Source organism: Anas acuta, chromosome 2, assembly GCF_963932015.1.
Source record: "Anas acuta chromosome 2, bAnaAcu1.1, whole genome shotgun sequence".
Classification (NCBI taxonomy): domain Eukaryota; kingdom Metazoa; phylum Chordata; class Aves; order Anseriformes; family Anatidae; genus Anas; species Anas acuta.
In genome coordinates, this window is record NC_088980.1 from 136,581,709 (window position 1) to 136,603,762 (window position 22,054).

Sequence of the window (22,054 nt, forward strand, 5' to 3'; positions counted from 1 at the left end):
GTAAAAGCCTGAGAACGTAAATTTTAAAACGAAATAATTACGAGAGAGCCCGTGATACCCGGGCAGGCTACGAGCGCCTTGCCTTCCCCCGAGCACTCCGCGCACCTCAACCCGCAGCCACGAACCCTTCCTCTGGGTGATATTCCCCCGGAGTTTTTTCCTCTATGGGGACAGCAGACATGTCCCATATGCTCCCAGCCCTCGGAACACCTTCGGACTGGCGTTTATCAGCCCTTCAAAGCGGGGCTCTACCGCGACAGCGCTGCTCTTGGCTTTGACAGAAACGGAGGAAGGAACCGAGGCATCTGATAAAACCTATTCTTTTTTCCGAGGGAACAGTTAAACGATAGCAACAATCAAGCAATTGCGTGATTTCTTTGAGACTTTGTTTTCACATAATTAACTTTAGTTGACTTTTTCATAGCGCTAGAATTAGTAAACCGGTTTTACAGTATCGATAAATCCGTCCAAAAAAAAAAAAAAAAAAAAAAAAAAGAGTCCAGGGAAATCGGTTGATGGTTGATTTTTATTTGTTTACTTCTGGGATGTTAATTACTTGATATGCATTACCAGGTGAAGCTATGAGGCTTTATTTTCTCCTCTGCTTAAAGCTCTTCGCACCAGCTCACGCTTAGGAAAACCGTGGCGAAGAGGACACGGGCAGTAAATTTGGGGGAGTGCTAATCAGGACGAATAGCACTGCCTTTCACCTGTCGTTCCGCTTGTATGTGTTTTATTCTAGCACCCAGAAGTTATATTTAGCTTTATTTAAACACAGCAGCATGGGAAAACAGGAGAGCTGTCTAAAATCCTGAACGTATTTTTATTACGTGTAACTTAAATACAAAATTAGGAAACCCGCATATATTTATTGTTCCTCAAGTTAATTTTAGGTAAACTACAGGGTAACATATGAAGGTGATTTGCTACTATGAGAGCATCAGTAAGTCATAACTGGTAAACTCGTGTGGTATTAACCCATTTTGTTCCTCAGGAAACTATTTTTATTCGGTATTCGGAAAGAGTCTTTACTTTTTTCAATATTGAGAAATAGCATTTTATTCATCATTCAGAAACATTTCCTTAAACAAGGGAGTCTCCTGAATGGTGAAGTCATTAAATCAGAATATTTACGAAACAGTATTTGTTAAACGATTTCCAGAGGTGAAATTCTTGTGAAATTGAGTAAAGAAAACAGTCTACAAAATGCCTACTGAACATTTGTCATTTACACCAGCATGGACTAAGAAAGTACCTGGTATTGTTTCGTATTTTGGCTGTGCTATTTTGGTTCAGTATGCTGGAATATTTCGGCTCAGGATGCTGGAATCACCGAAATTTGAACCTCTTCCATAACACGATCCTGCAATTAAAATGTATAGCATCATAAATTGTAAATTTTGTTTAAAGAAGGAATACACGCAGCAAGGTACCAAATTTCGCTTTATCCGAGGACCTTAACGTGCTTCTGAAAACAACACGGGCCGTGAGGTGAGACACCGCAGCGGCTTCAAACTCTGCGGTGGCACGACGCGAGCTGCAGCAGGATTTTTGGCTGAGTCTGCGCAGACAGAGGCCGGGGACAGACAACTAAAAAATATTTTGACCCAAAGCACTGAGGCCTCGGGACGGGCGCGGAGGAGCCCCCTCAGGTTCCCTCAGCAGGCGCCGGGCTCGCTCCGGCCACCCGGCGGCGCTCCCGGGCCGCCCGCTCTGAGGGGAGGCGGCGCCGCGCCGTCATCAGTCGGCGCCCAGAGGCCGAGAAGCGCTGCGGTTCCCTTCGTGGCTGGGGTGAGCGGGGAGGATTCCTTAAAATCCCTGTGGGGTTCAAGAGGGTGTTTACGGGGCTGCGAGGAGGGCAGCCTGCCCTCAGCGAGACACTAAGGAACGCGCTTGTTTCTCCCGCAGGTACGCCTGGAGGGCTCGGGGGCTGTGACTGGAGCTCCGCGTCCTCGTGGTGAGTTGTGGTGTGCCCCGTAATGCTCGGAGCACGCAGGTCTGTCTGTGTGCCTTCTGGCTGTGCCAGCTTGTGCTTTAGCTGCTGGGGGTGTGAGTGCTAGCGAAATGGTGATGCTACCCTGCAAAATGCAGAGCTGTAGTTCGCTGCTGTCTCCTGCAGCTCTGTTGTTGTGCTGCATGGCCAGCACTGCCTCCAGTAAGCTGTAACTGTGGCAGTTCAGCCTTCAGATGTAACTGTGGTAGTTGGGCCTCCTTAGTCTGGCTCACATTGAAGGTACTGCTCTTCTCAAGTGCCAAGGGATGACTGCCAATCCCTGACTATATATAGCTTGTGACACAATAAGACTATAATATGTGTGTTTTAAAGTGCCACTGTGATAACAGTAGAGCAAAACTGTGCTTAAAAGCTGTAGAGTTTAACTAATTCAGTTACCCGGAATGGAACAGCATAGTGTTTGTGTTTTTGTTGTTTTTTTTTAATGAGGGGGTTTGGCACCTGCTGATCAGACTCTTTTAAGCAAAAGATGAACTGTTTATGTCAAGCCTGTGCTTCTATCCTTAGGCCTCAAATGCATTTATACTGGAAGAAGCTGAAGATCAGGGAAATATACCAGGGAATTAAGTGAAAGTGTCCAGGACTCATGCTCATGAGGAAGCATTGTGAAGGTCATTTAATGACATAATAGCTAGGAGTTCCTATCCTCTATGTCAGTGGGCTCAGAAACAACAACTTCAAAAACTTACAAAGAGATATTCATCTATGTTAGTCTGGGTGGGAGAAAAAACATCTGCTATCGCTGTTGTAACAACCTTGATGCTTGCAAACATATTTATGAGGAAATACTTAAAACTTCATTAAATGTTTGTGGAGTAGATGTAACTGTTGTCCAATAACGTGAAGGAATATTTGCTTCCAAATAAGCTTGAACAACTTAAACCATCACAATAGAGCACTAAGAGGTGCTTGAAGGTATATTTGAAGGTGGAATTTATTCTATATGGCCCCTCTTTACTTATCTAAAAGCCTATTACTATCCTGCCTACAGTCTGTTTCCAGGTTTTATAATCCATAAAATTAGAATTAGGTTAGCTAGTGTTGCTGGACAGCAGAAAAATGTAACAAGATTTATCTTGTTCATGATAACGCGGTTGTTAAATTGATGATACGTGAATTGTTTTATTTTTCTATTTCCATCAAGGTTGAAGGGAGGAAATAAAATAATATTTATTTACCTTTTGTGTTTAAAATTATCTTTAATATAAAATGATGTGTAGATTACATTTTTGGAGTTTTTTTTCAACACCCAGTTGGTGAAGCTCAGTACAACCTAATCACACTATTTTGAGAAGGCAGTTGGACCTGATAAGTTTCTGAAGTCTCTTTCAATGAGTTCTTCCTATGTTGGTGTGTGTCAAATACATATGGAATTTATATTTACTTTGAGGAAGTTTTTCATATTCTGCTGACTTTTGATGGAGATGTTTCAATATTTGTGTATGCATCTTAAAAAAAACTGTGTATATTTTGTTTTTTGTTTATGTAGAACATGGATTCACAGAAGGATGTTCAGCCTCCAAAGCAGCAGCCAATGATTTACATTTGTGGAGGTAAAAAAAAAGACATTAGTGATTTTTTTTCTGTGTTACTGGAGATCTGATATTCTTATAATGAAGAATGCATCATCATAGTACTGAAGAAATGAAAATAGCATTGTCAATCCTGATGATCTTTTAAATTTTACTCACTGATGCTACCACGTATATGGTAACATAGTAATAATACATACAGACAGTGATATGGCAGTAATTCGTTAGAGCTTCTGTTGCTGCATGGAAGTCTGCATCTCCAGTGGACAATACTTCTGCATCTCCACAGGACAGACTTCTGTTTACTGCGTTTTTGGGGAAGGATTTTCTGCAAATAATTGGTCACTCAGCTTTTACTAAAGTGTAATAGTCAATTTAATAGTCAATTTTTCTTTCACCTTATAATGTAAACATTGGAGATTGAGTGCTTAAGAGTCAAAGTGTTTTGGAGACTTAAGAAAATAAACTTGGGAGGCTGGGGTGGAGGCATGGGGGAGCCTGAGGTGAAGTTTTTATGAGTAGATAGTCAACCGTACAGAACACGTACCATACCACTAATGATTTGGTGATTTCTAGCAAGGTCCTCTTTGATATTTAAAGAGTGAAGTTTGCCAATCTTTTTTTTTTTTTTTTTTTTTCTGTACAGAATCTTAGTATCATTCAGTTCTTTACACAAATTCATTACAAATTATTTTGTGAATTATGTTGTGTTTTTTTTTTTGCCACAAATAAGAAGTAAGACTTCTGAAAGTTGTCTATGCATTAACAATGCTGTTTTTTACTCACTCTCATTATCTTCCTCTGTCGCATCAGAATGCCATACAGAAAATGAAATAAAGGCAAGAGATCCTATCAGATGCCGAGAATGCGGATACAGAATAATGTACAAGAAAAGGACAAAAAGATGTATCCTTTTACAAAGGCACGTGAATGCACTTGGGGAAGCTGTGAGTGGGGATAAGGCGTCTAATGTAAACAAAACGGAAAATGTGAGTAATTGTGCAAGAATCCTTCAAAGCCAAAAAATCAATACAGTAGAGCAAACTATAGAGACATCTTTGCTGTGTAACTGTGGACCTTGTTTCCCGGTACATTGTCTCATTTTCCATTTTCTATGAAAACTGTAATAATCCACAAAAGTCTTGTGGGTGACGTACAGGGTATGGCTGGCATAAAAGGCATGCAGCCTTTTAAAGAAAGGAAAGTGTTGTGGGGTTAATTAAAAAAGAGTTCTAAATGCTTTTGTATTTTGACTTTAGATTTGGGTAGTCTTCCCTCACTGCCTGTTTTTCTCTCCCTGATCTTTCTCTTTTTTTTTTTTTTTTAATTCCCAAACAACACATTTTTCTTTAACTGCACCATTCCAGTGGTGGTTTTTGATGCCCGGTGATGTGAGCTGAAGATATATTGATTATTATGCTGCAGTTTATTATTTCTGACTTTGTTCTGTAAATCTATTAGTGTACAAATGCGTATTTTTCTTTTAAGATATTAAAATATTAAACTTCAGTCTTTTTTTGTCTGTATTACTACAGGTTTCTAAAACTGTGACTTAAATTTTAGTCATAGTATGTAGAAGTCCGTTAAATTCATTGATATTGTATTTGGTTTTGAGTTCATCTTGTTTTCATGACTCTCGTCTAAACCTTACTTGCATCGTAACTTTATTAAATGCTCTTTGGACTCCTATGAGCTGCATAAAAGTTTGGTTTGAATAAATTCCCATGGAAAAAAATTGAAAGATACACAAAGTTAGGTCTGAAACACAGATTTGGATTTCAAAAGAGCAAGTATCAACGAACTTGAGAGCATCCAATTCGGGATAAAAATTACAAAGCATGTGTAAATAAATTTCCAACCAATGTGACTTGGTTGTACTCAAGAAAAGGAGGATTATAGTTTAAGGACACCTTGGGTAAGGGTCCCAAAGCTAAAATAATACCATTTTGCTTTTCAGATGACTTTTTGTGAGTCTGTAATAAAAAGTGCTTGTTTTGTATTTATGAGCCAGAACTCTGCATCTGTTTGACTGTTCAGAAAATGTTGAGTAATACTAAAGTACCTTATTACTAAAGTGTATTTTAAAATACTGCTGGATTGTGTCTGATACTAATGTACCCTTCTTACATGGTAGGGTCAGTTATTGTTTTGATAATAGTGCCAATGATGCTTTTAATAATGACATAACGCTTAACGTTTTATCAATATAGTAAGATAAATTTGTTATGGAATACATGGTCATATACTGGTTCATAAATGAGCTATAGTGGGTTGTTCTAGGAAATGAGATTTTAAAAAAATACTTTAGAGCTGTTTTGTTTCCTTGGCTATCTTACTGGATTGTACCTTAAAATGCAGCTGGGTCTGGGACAAGGCTGGGAAGGCAATGGTGCTGTAGATAACACAGCTTTGAAGAAACTGGCGAGGGGCTAGATCAAATTGTACACCTAGGCTAGATAGAATTGTACATGGGAAGCAAACTGGTGATGTTTTATTGAAGGCCAAATCCCCGAACTGCTGAGTTGAATAGCTGAGGTGGATAAGCTCTCCAGAGTCAAATCACTTACAAAAACGAAGAGCGTTTTAATTTATAACAAGGGACGTTTTATTTAATACGTCACAACGCGGGGCATGTATTTTTAACAGCCATAGAGGGATTTCTCTGTAGTTCACCGCTTTGCCGCCTCAGGTGTGGCGCTGTGCCCCTCCGCCATAGCCCCGCTGTGCCTGCGCGGGTACACCCGGCCGGGCAGCGGCCGTCGTGGAGGCACCGCGGCACGGGGCAGGTGGGGGCCGGGGACCCTCAGGCGGCTCCGCCGAGACCCAGGGGGGCCCTGCGACAACCCTCGCGTGTGGGGCGGCCAGGGAGGGCGGCTCGGAGCCCGCCCCGGGGCCTGCCTCATCCTCCCCTGTGCCCTGCGCGCCGCCCGCCGCCATCTTGTACATAGCAACGGTTGCCGGGGTCGGCCGCCATCTTGTATATAGCAACGGTTGCCACGGCCCGCCGCCATGCCGGGGGTCGGGCGCTGCCTCCAGGCAAAAGACTCGGGTCTGCAGGAGCGGGGAGCCCCCGTTCAGCCCCATCTCCTCCTTACCGCACTGCCCGAGAGCTGGGTGAGCGAGCCCGGGGGTGAGGGCTGGTTTGGTTTGGCTTGTTTTCTATACCAAAACTGTAGATTCTAGGGGCAAAATCCTGTCTTTATGCGCAGTACCTAATTACGACCGCTTATTATTTAAATGATGCGGTATTACAAACATTTCGTACTATTACAAACTAATATGTGTAATTATGCACTACTTTAGGATAAAATTATTTTTATTAGATTTGCATCTGCACGTGGTTATCATCACATGCTGCCTGGCTGGCTACCCTCATAATACCTGTTAAAATAACATTTTAAGTGCAATGTAATGTGCTCTGTGGAGCAGAGCTTGGAAATGAAGTAGAAAAAAATGCAGTAAAGCAGTTCAAAGGTACAGAGAGACAGGAAATGTCTGCTTTGAACACCTCGCTTCATCTGTTACAGACATACTGGAAAAGATCTGTATTAGTACAATAATATAATCAGAGACCCAGAAAATGCAGTTAGTGAGGAAAGGCAAACAATCAGATTAGTTTTGGCTACAGAGAAGACAAGGGCTATCACTCCTTAAGATGCAGTGAATCATCTTCGTTCTGGGGAGAAAAAAAAAAAAAGAGAAATCACTGCACCATCACCTTCTTTATCCTGACCGCTCTTACTTAAAATAAGTAATACTATACCACGTTTAAAGAAAAGCAGGTAATGGGGTAGGCATAAATATGGTAACTTTTCTTTAAGACTTTCTGATATGTTCTGCCATGCAGAACCAGTAAAGTTGTGCATATTCTTTTCCCAAAATATATATTGCATATAACCATATATTTGTCAGTAGACCTCTGTCAACAACTGTTTGCATGATCAAGTCTTCAAATTGGAGGTTTTTACTTTTGTGACAATAGTTTTGCTTGCATAAAAAAGTAATAGCTGGGCTATTCCTTAAATTATTGTTGCTTTAAAAGATAACTAGATGTCCATAGATTTTTTTTTCCTCTTCTAAAATTTAGTTATGGGTGATGAATCAGTACCATATTTGCTGGACCAAGGAACCACAAAAACTTATCAAATACCTATTGGTCATCTGGACTACAAGTTCATTGAAAAATGCACAGATGTTAAACACCTGGAAAAGATTCTCAGGGTATTAAGGTATACATATTTTCTTAATTTTATTACTAATTTTATTCCCGTTCTGTAAAATTTTTCTTTTGTAACTTTAATATCTTCCATTTTAAAGGTCTGGTGAAGAGGGATGTTATCCCGACCTGACACTGTTTTGTGAAAAGCGTATTGAGCATTTAGACCCGGGGAGCAGAGCTCTCAGGAAAGACAGGCCTGCAGCCACAGCTTCTGATTTTACAGCTGAAGAATGGGAAACAATTAACGGTGAACTGATGGTACAGTATTACTCTAGTTTATAGTGGTCAGTAATGTAATCACTCTGATGTATCAATCTGGAGGGATTGTTCAACTTCATCTTGTGCTTAAGCAGAGCATGATTATTTGATTAAATCAGGAAGTGATAGAAGAATTCTGTTTTTTTTTATTATTATTATTTTTTTAATTTATTAACGTCACTGAATTTTTAATGCCCATTATAACTCTAGAGAACTTCTTTATGTATTATTTTTCATTAGAGCACAAAATAATTGCAAACTACATTTATGAAATCCACTTTTCTCAATCTGTATATCTAAAAACAGGAGGATATTCTATATTGTTTCTATACTGTAAGAACGGAAGAGTACTTTATCCAGCTGAAAATATTGAAGAAATCTAGATGGGCATAAGCATTTTAGATTATGGTATTTTATATGAAAAAGATTCTCTTATAGTGAAGAATGACACTAACATCTCTTACCTGTGATTTAAAAAAAAAAAAACAGATGTGTATATGAAGCAATTATTTTTCTGGCCTAGAAGCAAACATGCTATGAATTGAATTGTGCAGGAAAAAGTAAAGCAGCAAAATTAATTTTATGAGAAATTAAGCATAGTTGTTTATTTTTTAGTAGAGTCTATGAGAAGATATGCAGATGCTTTTTGTTGCTTTCTGAATCTTTAGGATAACTTAGAGGCAATTTTGTTTATAACACGTTCTAATCATATTATGCTATTTCTGTTTGAAACCATTTATTTCCAGTCCTTCAAGGAAGCTTCTGCCAGTGCTTAATAACCTCTTCAGAAGAGATAGACAGGGAAGGAGGGGAGGTGGATGTTGCCCTCTGTATTAGGGAAAGGTTTGATTGTGAAGAGATGCTTCTTAGAAACAGCTATGAACAGGTTGAGAGCTTGTGGGTGAAAGTTAAGGACCACACCAATAAAAGTCACCTTTTGGGCGGGGTCTACGACAGGCCACCTGATCAAGAGGAGCCTGTGGACGAGGCATTCTTACTTCAGGTACAATAAGCATCATGCTCGCACACTCTCATCCTGATGGGGGACTTCAGCCACCTGGATTTCTGAGGGAGAAGCTACCCAGCAGTCTGTAAGCAATCCAGGAGATTCCTGGAGTGCGCTGAGGATAACTTCCTGGTCCAGGTACTAGACAAACCAACCAGACAAGAAGATGAGATCCTCTGAAACACTGTTCTCAGGGACAAAGGTGCTGAACAGAGCTGGCAGCTCTTTAAGGATGTTTTCCTTAGAGCACAAAAACTCTCCATCCCCTTGTGTAAGAACGCGGGCAGGGAGGGCAGATGACTGGGATGGCTGAGCAAGGACCTGTTGGTCAAACTGAGGGACAAGAAAGGAAAGCACAGGCAGTGAAAGCAGGGACATGTGGCCTGGGAAAAGAATAGGGATGCAGTCCAGATGTGCAGGGATGGGACTGGGAAAGACAAAGCATGAATGGAACTGAGCTTGGCAAGGGATGCAAAGAATAACAAGAAGGGGCTCTACAGGCATGTTGGTCAAAGAAGAAAGGCCAATGAGAGTGTAGCCCCTCTGATGGACAACAGAAGATGGAGAAGTCTTAGGTACTCAACAACTTCTTTGCCTCAGTCTTCACTGACAGTTGGGCTTCCCATGTCCCTCATTTCCCTGAACCCATAGATGAGGATTGGGTCCCACTCAGTGTAAGCAAAGAGCAGGTTTGAGACCACCTGATGAAAATAAACAAGAATAAGTCTATGGGGCCTGATGCCATGCATCCCAGGGTCCTGAGGGAACTGGCTGATGGAGTTGACAGGCTTCTCTCCATCATATTTGAAAAGTCGTGGCAGTCAGGTGAAGTCCCTGGTGAGTGGTAAAGGGGAAACATCACTCCCATTTTCAAAAAGGATAGAAAGGAGGACCTGGGGAGCTACAGGCTGGTAAGCCCCACCTCTGCGCCTGGGAAAATCATGGAACAGATCCTCCTGGAAGCAATGTCAAGGCACATGCAGGACAAAGAGGTGATTTGGGACAGTCCGGAGGTTCTACAAGTCTAAGTGCAAGGTGCTGCACCTGTGCTGGGGCAGTTCCAGATGAGGACAGACTGGGAGAAAAACTCAATAGGAGCAGCCCTGCAGAGAAAGACTTGGGCCAGCAGTGCGTGCTTGCAGCCCAGAAGGGCAACTGCATCCTGGGCTGCAGCCACAGAGGAGTGGGCAGCAGGAGGAGCAGATTGTGCCCCTCTGCTCTGCCCTGGTGAGGTCCCACCTGGAGTGCTACATCCAGGTCTGGGACCCCCAGCACAAGAAGGATGTGGGGCTGTTAGAGAGGGTCCAGAGGAGGCCTGTGAAGATGACCAGAGGCCTTTCATGTGAAGAAAGACTGAGAGATCTGGGGCTGTTCAGCCTGAAGAAGAAAGGGCTCCGGGGTGATCTTATTGCTGCTTTTCAGTAATTAAAGGGGGCTTATAAAAAGATGGAGAACAACTTTTTCTTGTTCAGATAATGACAGGACAAGGATGAATGGTTTTAAACTAAAAGAGAGGAAATTTAGATTAGAGGTTAGGAGGGAATTCTTCACTCAGAGAGCAGTGAGGCACTGGCACAGGCTGCCCAGAGAACCTGTGGATGCCCCATCCCTGGAGGTATTTAAGACCAGCTTGGATGAAGCCCTGAGCAACTTGATCTAGTGGGTGGCATCTCTGCCCATGGCAGGGGAGTTGTAACAAGATGATCTTTAAAGTCCCTTCCAACCTGAGCCATTCTGTGATTCTGAATGATTAAAAGCACTTTTGCTTTTATTTTGCATATTTGTCTTTAAAATGGTTCCCCTTTCCTGACTCTAAACAACAATAAAGGCAGGTGTGGATGTAACTCCTACTGCGTTCATCATTATCTGTGCTCAATTTGGCAGTGTGACTTACAAAAATAACCCTTTTAACCAGAGTAAGGAACTTAAGTTTATGTTGTTTTGTTTTTTCGTTTTAAGCTTGATTTTAAACTTTGTTTTTAATCTTCCTCGTAATGGCTTTTCTCCATTAAGAGCAATGCATTATAATGATAATTGTTTGTGTCATTGTAGACTGTGTATCTGTTCTACTGCTTTAAGGTACAGATATATTACTTATTTTCAGAGCTGGGTGACAGAAATGCATGAAGATGATCATAAACCGCAGGTTTTGAGAACAGACATGCTGCTTGAAGGACAAGATAACTTGCCTCCTGTTCGTTGTTCCAGCAGCTGTCTTCCTGCTAATCAGGTATCTCCAGTTTTCTAAGGCTTTATTTTTACACGTGTACGTTAGTTATGTCTTTCTAAAATCAGAAAATGTCACCTGTAAGAACTTCTATTCACTGGGCCTCTTTAAATATTTTGTTAACCAGAAAATAAAAATCTTCAAGCTGTCTTGCAGGAGACCAATGCTTAAACAAAAGTGCTTCTTTCGTACTAGCATGCTTCTTGTAGTAAAGTTATAATTCTGATCAAGAACTCATTTCTGAAGGAAATCTCCTTAAACACTCTTTTATATGTTTGCTTCACATGAAGTGCGGTGTTAAAGCAGATGAACTAGGTTCCTTTTGGAGGAAGCTATGCCAGGAGCTGTATTCTGCCATTCTACTGTATCTTACATATGTAATACACAATCTTGTAATATTTTACTAATACTAAATACAGTGCTGCTGGAGGGATTGACAGAAAAGTAGGTGTGGGAATGGGATTTTTTTTGAATTGTCAGATGTTACTATGAATGGTTTCAGTCTGATCCCCACTGTTCCGTTTGTAATTCTGGGACACTGTCACAACAAATTCATTGAAGCATTTTTCTTTTTGGAAGTTAGAAATTTAAATTAGAACAGATCGTTTTGGAGCATGTGATATTTCTTAATTGTTAAAGTAACACTTTCAAATTACTGGTTTGAATTCCTATGTTTCAGTAAATGCCTGATTTGTGTTCCTATATTGTCACAAACTACTTCTTACTGTCAGTCAGTATTTAAACACCAGACCAAGATAATGGAGAATGCAAAGTTATTGCCATATATAATATACAAAGAGAAACTGGCTGCTTGGACAGGTGTATGCTTTGTTGGGCTAAATACTGGATGGTGTCCCCAGGGCTTGGTATTGGGACCCATCCTGTTTAATATCTTTATTGATGATTTGGATGAGGGAGTTGAGTGCACCCTCAGTAAGTCTGCAGACTTACTGCAATGCTACAGGCTGGGGGAAGAAGAACTGGAAAGCTGCCCAGTGGAAAGGGACCTGGGGGTATTGGTCAATAGCTGGTTGAATATGAGCCAGCAGTGTGCTCAGGTGGTCAAAAAAGCCAACAGCATCCTGGCTTGTATCAGAAATAGTGTGGCCAGCAGGGCTAGGGAAGTGATTGTCCCTCTGTACTCAGCTCTGGTGAGGCCGCACCTCGAGTACTGTGTTCAGTTTTGGGCCCCTCACTACAGGAAGGACATCGAGGTGCTGGGGCATGTCCAAAGGACAAGAAAGCTGGTGAAGGGTCTAGAAAGCAAGTCTTACAAGGAGCAGCTGAGGGAGCAGGGGTGGTTTAGCTTGGAGGCTCAGGGAGACCTTATCGCACTCTACAATTGCCTTAAAGGAGGCTATAGTGAGGTGGGTGTTGGTCTCTTCTCCCAAGCACCAGGTCATAAGACGAGGGAATGACCTCAAGTTGTGCCAGGGAAGGTTCAGGTTGGATATTAGGAAAAATTTCTTCATTGAAAGAGTTGTGAAGTAGTGGAACAGACTGCCCAGGAAAACGGTTGAGTCACCATCCCTGGAGGTCTTCAAAAAAACTTGTAAAGCTTTGTGACGTGGTTTAATGGTGGACTTGGCAGTGCTAGGTTAAAGGTTGAACTAGATGATCTTTTCCAACCTAAATGATTCAATGATTCTAAGTTTTTATTACTTTTATTCTCTATACAAGGTTTAGGTATTAGTGTTATTACCAAGGAAACACAGATACAGCTTTGTGTTATTTGTGGTATATGATTTCTTTTCCTTTTGTCAGTGAAGGCTACCTCTGAAATAATTGTAACCTTTCCTGGAAGAGAAAAGAGAGGCCTGAAATTGTGTTCTAGAATTCAATCTTTCTATGTAGCAGTGCAGTTACACCACTACTAGATCAATAACTGAATAAAAGGAGGCTTTTTCTATACTGCACACTAAGACATCTGTATAATGAAATTTCAAAAAAGCAGATTAATATTTTGAATTGTTGTTATTTGTTGTTTTTGATTGTTTTCTATTTGATAAAGCAATGGGCAAGGTAGTAATTGTTAAACATATTTTGTTAATCAATTAGGTCTGTAACTATCTTTTTCACTAGCATCACATAACTTTGTAATGTGATGTCAGGTATAAAGTTGGGATGATAAATTAATCCTCTCTGCTAGAAAGAAATCCACAAACCCTTCCATTTGATTGGAGACTGCGTATCTGATGTGGTGCATAAAAACTCCAGGAACTTCAGTGAAGCAGAATCAATGATTAGATAGAAGAAGCTTATCAATGAATAGATAAATACTTCATGTAAAACTTCCCTTTTTTACACAATATGGAAGTTTCTTAATACCCTGGTTTTCATTTCACACTGCCTAGGATTTTGAGGTTACAACTATACTGTAGAATAAAAGAGGACTGGAGAGACAGCTAGAGTATTTCTGTTTCTAACTGTCCATATTGCTTAATCAATTTTACTGCCTCCCTTTTTCCAGGACAAAAGGAAAGCATGTCCTGGAAGCATTTTTTAGAAATAGTTCCAAAATATTGTATGGATGAGATTTCAGCAGACATAGGTTTCTTTGCCAGACACAATGGGCTACAGTCCATGGCATACAACACATATTCCAAGTTCTATTTAATGAAACTGTCTGTGATGTTATCTATATAGCCCTCATTATTTTGGATGCTCCAAATTGAAAAAGAATACTGGTTAGTTGACACAGAATAATAATGTGTTAGTATGGGATCCAGAGGAGAACCAAGGCCAAATTGTTTGTCATCTGAACTAAATACAGTCTGTACTTCGTTTTTAGATGCAGAAATAACTCACTTGGCTTCAAACGCTTTGGGATCCATGCAATTTGGCAAGAAACACGACAAGGGCAGAGGGTTGTTCTTTTTTTTTGTTTGTTTTGTTTTGTTTTTGTTCTCTGCCTGTAATACCAAGTACCAATGAAAAGTTAATACAGCATGCAAATGTAGCTTTTTCATGAAAGCCTCTTGAATGAGATGCTTTGAAATATTACTGATTGAGAAATTCCTTACTCCATTGGAGCCACAATTTGGTTACAGTGGTCCCAAGAATATGAGACCTAGAATATTAAGGATTTTTGAAATTTTGAGTCAATGTTTCTGCCTTATTCCATGAAAGGATGTGTTCAAGTTTGTGTAGTTACTTTATAAATGTTCTTCTGAGAGTTTCATCTTTTTTTTTTTTTTGTGCTCATGCAAATTAAGGGCTTCTGGTTTGAAAAGACATTTGGTATTTTAAAAATTACAAAGTTTGTAATATACCCCAGGATACATACGCAATGATGTAATATTCCAATAAGCCATATTTAGGAGTTACCTCCTCCAAACATGCATTAATGTATGTCATTTTGTCTAGCTTCTTGAATGACTGAGAACATTAAGTGCAATTCTCAAGTCGAATACTACAAAAGCTTATGTAACCTAACATTATGGATAGATGTAGGTGTTTATAGGAAGGGACACATTTGCATTATGTAAATTGAGGTGTTTATATTCAACTTCAGAAGTGTTTCCTTGCAACAGTGTCACCACTGGTAAAGCTAGTTTAAGAGGTTCCTGTTTGTTTCTTTGGTTCAGTTTATCACATGCTCACTTGCACTGGTAAAAATATTTAGGGGTTGCACTGTGGTATCTATTAAATTGTTTGTTTGAACCCAGATAATTGTAAGTCTGCAATCCTACAAGAAATTACCCTGGTCTAACTTGGTGAGAGATGGATTGCAAGGTAAGAGGAGGGCTGAACGGCCAGCAAAGAGTAGAAAATAAATATTTTGAACTGGCTGTACAACTATGGAATACCTGTTTAGAACCACACCTTGCTGCTGAATATTGTTGAAGTCAACAAGCAGGGAGGGACATTATCGGAAACATAGTCTGATGACAGAGATGGAAGAGATGCCAGAGGTGGTGGCTATGGAAATACATCCCATATACATTAGGATAGGAGCTGGATTGTGATACAAATCAGTCGAGTCAGTTACTGGGACTGATTGTTGCAGGATAAATTGTCTAAAACCTAGAATGAGAGTAAATTGTCTTGGAAATTAGCCTGATTGGTGTGTCAAATAAATACAGACACTATCTAGAAGAAGCCAAACCAAATTTTTATTTTAAGTTTGTTCAAAGGGCTTCAGGGGCTGTCAGAATTGCATTCATTCAGAATTGCATTCATTCATGTCAGAAATGCATTGCATTCTCCTGGGAAGGACAAGGCTAAAATGAGGTTACTGATTCAATCTTGGTGTTAAACATCGCATTACAAGGCAGGGGTTTTCCAAAAGTAAGTAGAGTTTGTTGCTGTATTGAAAGGGTGGTTTCAAAGCAAGACAAAATACTAATTAGGAATAGCAGTGTCTTCTATCTGAAAGTTTTATCCAGCACCTCTGTGACGCATAACAGGGCAGTGGAAAGTGTGAGACTCAGGTTACAATGGTCCATCAAATACATAAAGATGTTCTTTAAAGCAAGATAAACAAAATTTTCAAGACTATGCTGAAATTAGTCATGAACAGTGTTAATTAGTGCGGATATGTATTGCAGAAATAATAAAAAAAAAAAAGACTGAATTTTCTCTTCTGAAAATTGTCTTACAGGCTGGTTGTTTCTCTTTCAGAATGAAAAATTACAAAATAAACAAAGAAACAAGAAAAACATACCACGGGATTACAGCGAATGGGACAAGTATGTTAAGCCCTTTATTTTTTTTTTTATTAACTCATTTATTTATTTTATAATGGAACACTATTGGGGGGAGGTTGCTGTTGTTGTTTAAGTATTTTTGAGAAACATAATATTAACTTTTCAGGGAATTGTAATAATTCAGTGAAACTTACGTTTTTCATAATAAACATTCTTTTAAACAGCAAATGGTGCGTTGTGGTGCTGCTAACTGAAAACAAGTTATCTTGTATTTTTTTGCTCAAGTGCTGTGAAATATAACGAGTCAACAGAAAATATAAATAATTTTTTTTTTTTTCTTTTGGCATCTAAGATACAAGTCTATGGAGGTACATTTAAAAAAAAAAAGAATTAAAAATAGCTCAGTTTATAATTTTATTTTTTTTTTTGAAATAATGTAGCGGTGGCGTATTACCCTTCCCAGCTGGATGACAAATAAATATTGACTGTGGAAGGGGCAAAATGCATTCTTCTGTTTTTTTTTTGTGCTAGTGGCTTCCCTCTAGCTCCTTAAACAATGCTGTAGAATCTGTTCTAGTGAGAATACTATTGTGAAAAGCAAAGGCTATCTTTCATTGTCGTAAGCAGAAAAGTTTAGTGTAGGAATTGGTTATTACCCTATATTTTTTATAGGATTATAGCTGCAATATGTATTCAATATAAATTCCTATACACTGTTTTCAAAAGCTGTTTCATAGTAATCTTGGAAGTGTCCTAGATTGTTTTCAAATTTCTCTCAAATTACACTATTAATCACTTCAAAGGCATTTCTTCAGTATTTCTAACAAAGGTTAATACCAGCATCTGATAGAAGTGGAATTGAACCTGAAGATACAATTCCATAAATTTCACCTGTCTTTTGTTGGAGATGGTTGAAGAGGGGAGGTAGACTCTTTTGTTTGTTTGTTTTTGAGCAGAAGGGATGAGAAAAGGAGTGGTAATATATATGCAGGAGAAATGGAAAAAATGACATGAGGAAAGGAGATAACGCTAAACTTTATTTTTTCCTAACTAGTAATGGATAATTGAACACTGCCTTTATGCCTGCTTACCTTTAGTTTAAAATGGAAATAGAAAGCATACCTTTCTATTAGTAGAGGACTTTTACTGTGCAACATTATTGTATTTGTCATTTTTATTAATTTAAGGTTTGACGTGGAAAAGGAGTGTTCTAAAATTGATGAAGGAGGTGAAGAAAATAACTCAAAATCAAGATTCTTTAATAGGCCAAGTCTACCTCTAATTGAAAAGAAAATAGATACAACTGGTAATGCCTTAGAAACATTTTTTTCTTTAACTGTAATACTGTGTTATAGAGGGTGAATCTAAATTGAAGAAGTAAATTATTGAGGTAAAATTGCCTATATATTTTGGCACCTAGAGATTAAAAAAGTTCTTACGAGGTCAACTGAGAGTGAAGCCATATTTAAAAAAATAAATCTGTTAATAAATCAGTTAAAATATTTGTTGCATTTAGGTTGAGAGAGCCAGATAAAAATACAAAGCACACTTCCACTATTATAATTTAATGGTGGAGTAACCTCTTTCATCTTGTATTCTGAACTGTGTGCATATCAAAATAATTTAGTTTTTTATTACAGAAAATGTAATAAAAATGTCTTTTAATAATGCATGTTGTTTTAAAAGTAATTTAAATAATATGACATTCAGAGTATTTTAGCTGACAATGTTGTGATTGCATCTGTGCAAGTTATTAATTGTTGTGATGTATAATTTTTTTTTTTTAGGCATGACAAAGAAAGAGAAGATCTTTATTGCTACTCGTGAAAAAGAAAAGGGCAACGAAGCTTTTGCCAGTGGAGATTACGTGGAAGCGGTGACATATTACACTCGGTGAGTAAATACTATTGTATTCTTTTATTTTAATTATTGTTACTTGTGAACGTTATTTTTAGAGCAATAGGGATAATTAGGTTATTGTTAACAGTGCAAAAAGGTTTTACAGGAGAATACTTATAGCACTGTTGCATCCTTATACTAATTTTTGTAAGGAAGGAGTGGATGCATAGTGATAGGACAATTTGCAAGTGTCACAAAGTTACTCAGATCTTTCAAAACCATTGAGATTCAAGGGCAAGTTGACAAAAATAAGAGGAGGCTCGGGGGAGACCTTATTGCTATCCACAATTATCTGAAAGGAGGTTGTGGTGAGGTGAGGGTTGGCCTCTTCTCCCAGGCACCAAGCTATAGGACAAGAGGGAATGGCCTCAAAGTTGTTCCAGGGTAGGTTCAGGTTGGATATTAGGAAAAATTTCTTCGCTGAGAATGGCTAGGCATTTGAACAGGTTGCCCAGGGAAATGGTGGAGTGGTCATCCCTGGAGGTCTTTAAGGAAAGAACAGATGTGGTGCTTAGGGACATGGTTTATTGGATGTTATTGGTGGTAGGTGGACAGTTAGTCTAGATGATCTTAGAGGTCTTTTTCAGCCTTAATGATTCTATGATTCTACATTCAGGCTTTCTAATGATGAGCACATCATGGTCATCTTTTTCAGGAGTATATCAGTACTACCCACTGCAGCTGCATACAATAACAAAGCTCAAGCAGAAATAAAACTTCAGGACTGGGACAGTGCTTTGCAGGATTGTGAGAAGGTGTTGGATATGGAACCTGGCAACATAAAAGGTGAAGTTTAACACAAATGTGCCTTTATATATTAGTTTATTTCTAGCAAATAAAATGGTTCATATTCATTCACGTTCTTGATTTCACTGAGCTTTAGATCAGTTCTGAGTATGAAGGAGGGGGAAATTAATGGCTATTCTTAAGCAGAAGCATGGAGCAACTCATTTTTTTTTATATGATGACAATAAGTGCTCTTGTGTTTGTGCAACACGTTGTTTAGATAATGACAACACTGAAGTATTAATCACCTTACAAGCAACCTGTAAACAATGAAAGTTGCTGATTTAATCCTTTCTGAAGACAAAGGCTTGAATACAGCCTGAATACAGTATTTGCATGTGAGGAGCAGACAAATCGGAAAAATATGAGGGGATACTTTTCACGAGTCATGATTGCTATCTCAGCAAGTGAAATTGCATCATTAAAAACAACCAAGAGAACAGTAATTAGTAATATAGCGTCATTATGAAGTAAACTCAGAATCTTTAAAAAAAAGATTTACACTTCGTATGTCTAGAAAAATAGCCTAGTTCTCCACTTAATGCTTTTAAAGTATATACAATACTCTGTTCCTTTGTAGCTCTGATGCGCCGTGCCACTGTTAACAATCAGCTGAAGAATTACGAGACTGCTATAGAGGATCTGAACAAAGTGTTGTGCATTGAACCAGAAAATGCTTTAGCTAAGGTAAAGACACATGACCCACAGATGACTAGAAAAAGGTTGTAAGCAGCTGTAGAATAAAGTGCATACCATTTATATTGTTTGATTTGAATGTGAGTTCTGAGGACATGATCGATCTACGGTGCCAGTGATCAGTTTCCAAAGACCACTTAGCAGCCTGTGATGGAAATTAGGTACTTGAATGTGATCAAATATTCTATTTGCTACTGTATTGTTAGAACCTGTAGGCACTGAAGTCTTCTGTATTGAAGTAATGTAGGTGCCTAAAATTTAGCTGCTGAACATGCTCACAGTATTAATTCATATTGGTCAATCATCAAAGTTACTTGGAAATTTCTGTCAAAAAGATGCATTGGGATAGGAGTATTTAAAGTTTGACATGTAATTCACAAGAAAAAATCAAAGGAGATGCCAGACTTTTATTGTTGTGCTGGTCAAGGTAACCTGAAAGGAGAAGACCTGGGTTCTGGTCTCACTTCAACGTGATGTTGTAAATACTCAGCTCTCATCTCCATGCTAGAATGAAAATCAATGGATTGAGAGCATCCCCGAGGAGCAGGCCCTGGGGGTGCTGGTTGATCAGAAGCTCAATGTGAGCTGGCAATGTGCACTTGCAGCCCAGAAAGCCAACCATATCCTGGGCTGCACCAAAAGAAGAATGACCAGCAGGAGGTGATTCTTCCTCTCTGCTCCCTTGAGACCCCACCTAGTACTGTGTTCAGCTCTGGGTTCCCCGTGAACATGGATGTATTGGAACATGTCCATAGGAGGGCCACAAAAATGATCTTCGAGCACTTCTCCCATGAAGACAGGCTGAGAAAATTGGGGTTGTTCAGCCTGGAGAAGAGAATGTGCTGGGCAGACTTCATTGTAGCCTTCCAGTACCTAAAGGGGGCCTACTGGAAAGCTGGAGAGGGTCTCTTTATCAGGGTGTGTAATGGGAGGGCAAGGCGTATTGGTTTTAAACTAAAAAAGGGTAGATTTAGATCAGATATTCAGAAGAAATTATTCACTCTGAGGGTGGCACAGGTTGCCCAGAGAAGCTGTGGATGCCCCATCCCTGGGAGTGTTTGAAGTTAGGCTGGATGGGGCTCTGGGCAACCTGCTCTAGTGGGAGGTGTCCTCACCCATGGCTGGGGTTTGAACTAGATGATCTTTAAGATCCCTCCAAGCCAAGCCATTCTATGATCCTGCGATTCTTTGAAAAACCTTGCGTACCTTCTTATGAATATGGACCCTTCTAGGTCAGTTTTGGACCTAAGAAATACAATGCTTTCTTTGAAAACTCAAGGTCAGGATGTGGTCCTTGTAGGAAAAGATTAGTTTGTATCATTTCACTGGTATTTTCTCAAGGGTGTTTTGTGGCTTAGAACCCAGTCCTTAAATTTGAACGCTACCTGTCCTGAGGATCTTCAGCACTAGGCAGTTTTGATACTAAACTGCTCTTCACCTGTTAATTAGGAGTCTATCATACTGCTACCCCCCAATTTTATAACATGTGATTCCTGGATGCTGTGCAATTGCCTCATCATGTGAATTCCATTTAGCTCTTATTGTTGGCACACTTTAAGCTGCTAGCAGCTTACTGATTAGTACTTCTTTCTGTGGAGTTACTTGATCCAATACTGCTATTGCTTGCATCAGAAAAGTTAGGGAGGTCCAAGCCTGTACATCAAGTTCACCACCTACTGCATTCATGCCCATTGGGGTGTTCTGCAGCTGAATTCCTGTCCAGAATAGTTCCAGAGTTCATGTCAACCAAGGAATCAACCTGCCTGCTTTTTTCTCTTTTTCTTTTTGAACGCATCTCTCTAGATTTGACTTCTGAAAGGGCACTTTTGTTTCTTTTCACATTTACAAGACTGATCCACTAGCTTCTGAGTCTGTGCTGACAAACTACACAAAAGTTTTTGTGCAAAGGCTATGCTGAGACTTCTTAGAATACCAGATATATGATACTCACTGTGAGTACACTCTTCCGGGAATCCAAATACATCAGTACCTTCGCTGAGTATAATGCTGCTGTTGCTGAAAGCAAAATTCTGTCCTTATGCATGTCAGCTTTTTTGCCTTGGCTGAGACATCTATAGGTAACAGTGGGTTTTTTTTGAGTTACTCTGCTTGAAGGATCCTCAAAACCCTCTTGAGCTACTTAAAAATACATGGAACACATGCAGAGTGAAGGTTTATATGCAGAGTTACTGATTTATTTGCTTGTCAGTAACTGGAGTTTTTCATTGTACTTTTCTACATGAATCTTTGCTTCTTCCTGTCTTTAACTTTTGCTTGTTGAAGTGACTACTGAAATGGCACTTCCTCATACAGCACTGAATACAAAACAGAATAGAGCATAATATTGGGTGTGTCTTACTCTGTTCTGAAAGCATGAAATGCAGTTGGAGCATTTCTTTGATTCATCCAAAAACGTTTATGGAAATGAGAGGCTGTCTGATTATCTAATTTGCAGTTCTTAGACGAGGAGCAAAGCTTTTCATTATTCAACAGTGTCCTTCTACACTGCTAAGAAATTGTTGTCTCTTTTGGTTCTAGTTCAATCATTTACATTAGTCCGTCAAATATCTATCAGATGCTGAGTTCTTGATAGCGTAAATTTTGATAAACTGTTTTTGGGCTTTTTCAGAGATTCTGGGAAGAGCCTGTTTGCCATGGGTCTCTTCTGAGTAGACCATGCTGGATATCACAATAATACAATCTACTTCTATTTATTTACCTATGCTTAAGCAAAGAAAGGAATGTATTTATTTGTGTGGTATCTTCTG

The 22,054-nt window shown here is 39.3% G+C and overlaps 2 protein-coding genes across 3 annotated transcripts in view; both read left to right on the forward strand.

The window, feature by feature from the left end:
- The first annotated feature begins 1,681 nt into the window (after positions 1 to 1,681).
- Positions 1,682 to 5,055, forward strand: POLR2K (RNA polymerase II, I and III subunit K). The gene is made up of 5 exons (XM_068672363.1): positions 1,682 to 1,791; positions 1,909 to 1,957; positions 3,504 to 3,567; positions 4,360 to 4,452; positions 4,914 to 5,055. The coding sequence occupies exons 3-5, from the start codon at positions 3,507 to 3,509 to the stop codon at positions 4,934 to 4,936; spliced, it is 177 nt and encodes a 58-aa protein (XP_068528464.1). The 5' UTR covers positions 1,682 to 1,791; positions 1,909 to 1,957; positions 3,504 to 3,506; the 3' UTR covers positions 4,937 to 5,055.
- A 137-nt stretch (positions 5,056 to 5,192) lies between these two features.
- The window catches only part of SPAG1 (sperm associated antigen 1), a 42,660-nt gene continuing 25,798 nt past the window's right edge, over positions 5,193 to 22,054 (forward strand). The window contains exons 1-9 of one of the 2 annotated variants that reach the window (XM_068672359.1): positions 5,193 to 6,676; positions 7,634 to 7,775; positions 7,864 to 8,023; positions 11,134 to 11,259; positions 15,880 to 15,947; positions 17,093 to 17,211; positions 17,693 to 17,798; positions 18,460 to 18,590; positions 19,171 to 19,277. In XM_068672359.1, the coding sequence (XP_068528460.1) occupies positions 6,556 to 6,676; positions 7,634 to 7,775; positions 7,864 to 8,023; positions 11,134 to 11,259; positions 15,880 to 15,947; positions 17,093 to 17,211; positions 17,693 to 17,798; positions 18,460 to 18,590; positions 19,171 to 19,277 (1,080 nt within the window). In that variant the 5' untranslated portion in view covers positions 5,193 to 6,555. The remainder of the gene's footprint in view (positions 6,677 to 7,633; positions 7,776 to 7,863; positions 8,024 to 11,133; positions 11,260 to 15,879; positions 15,948 to 17,092; positions 17,212 to 17,692; positions 17,799 to 18,459; positions 18,591 to 19,170; positions 19,278 to 22,054) is intronic. The other variant, XM_068672360.1, reaches the window with a different exon arrangement.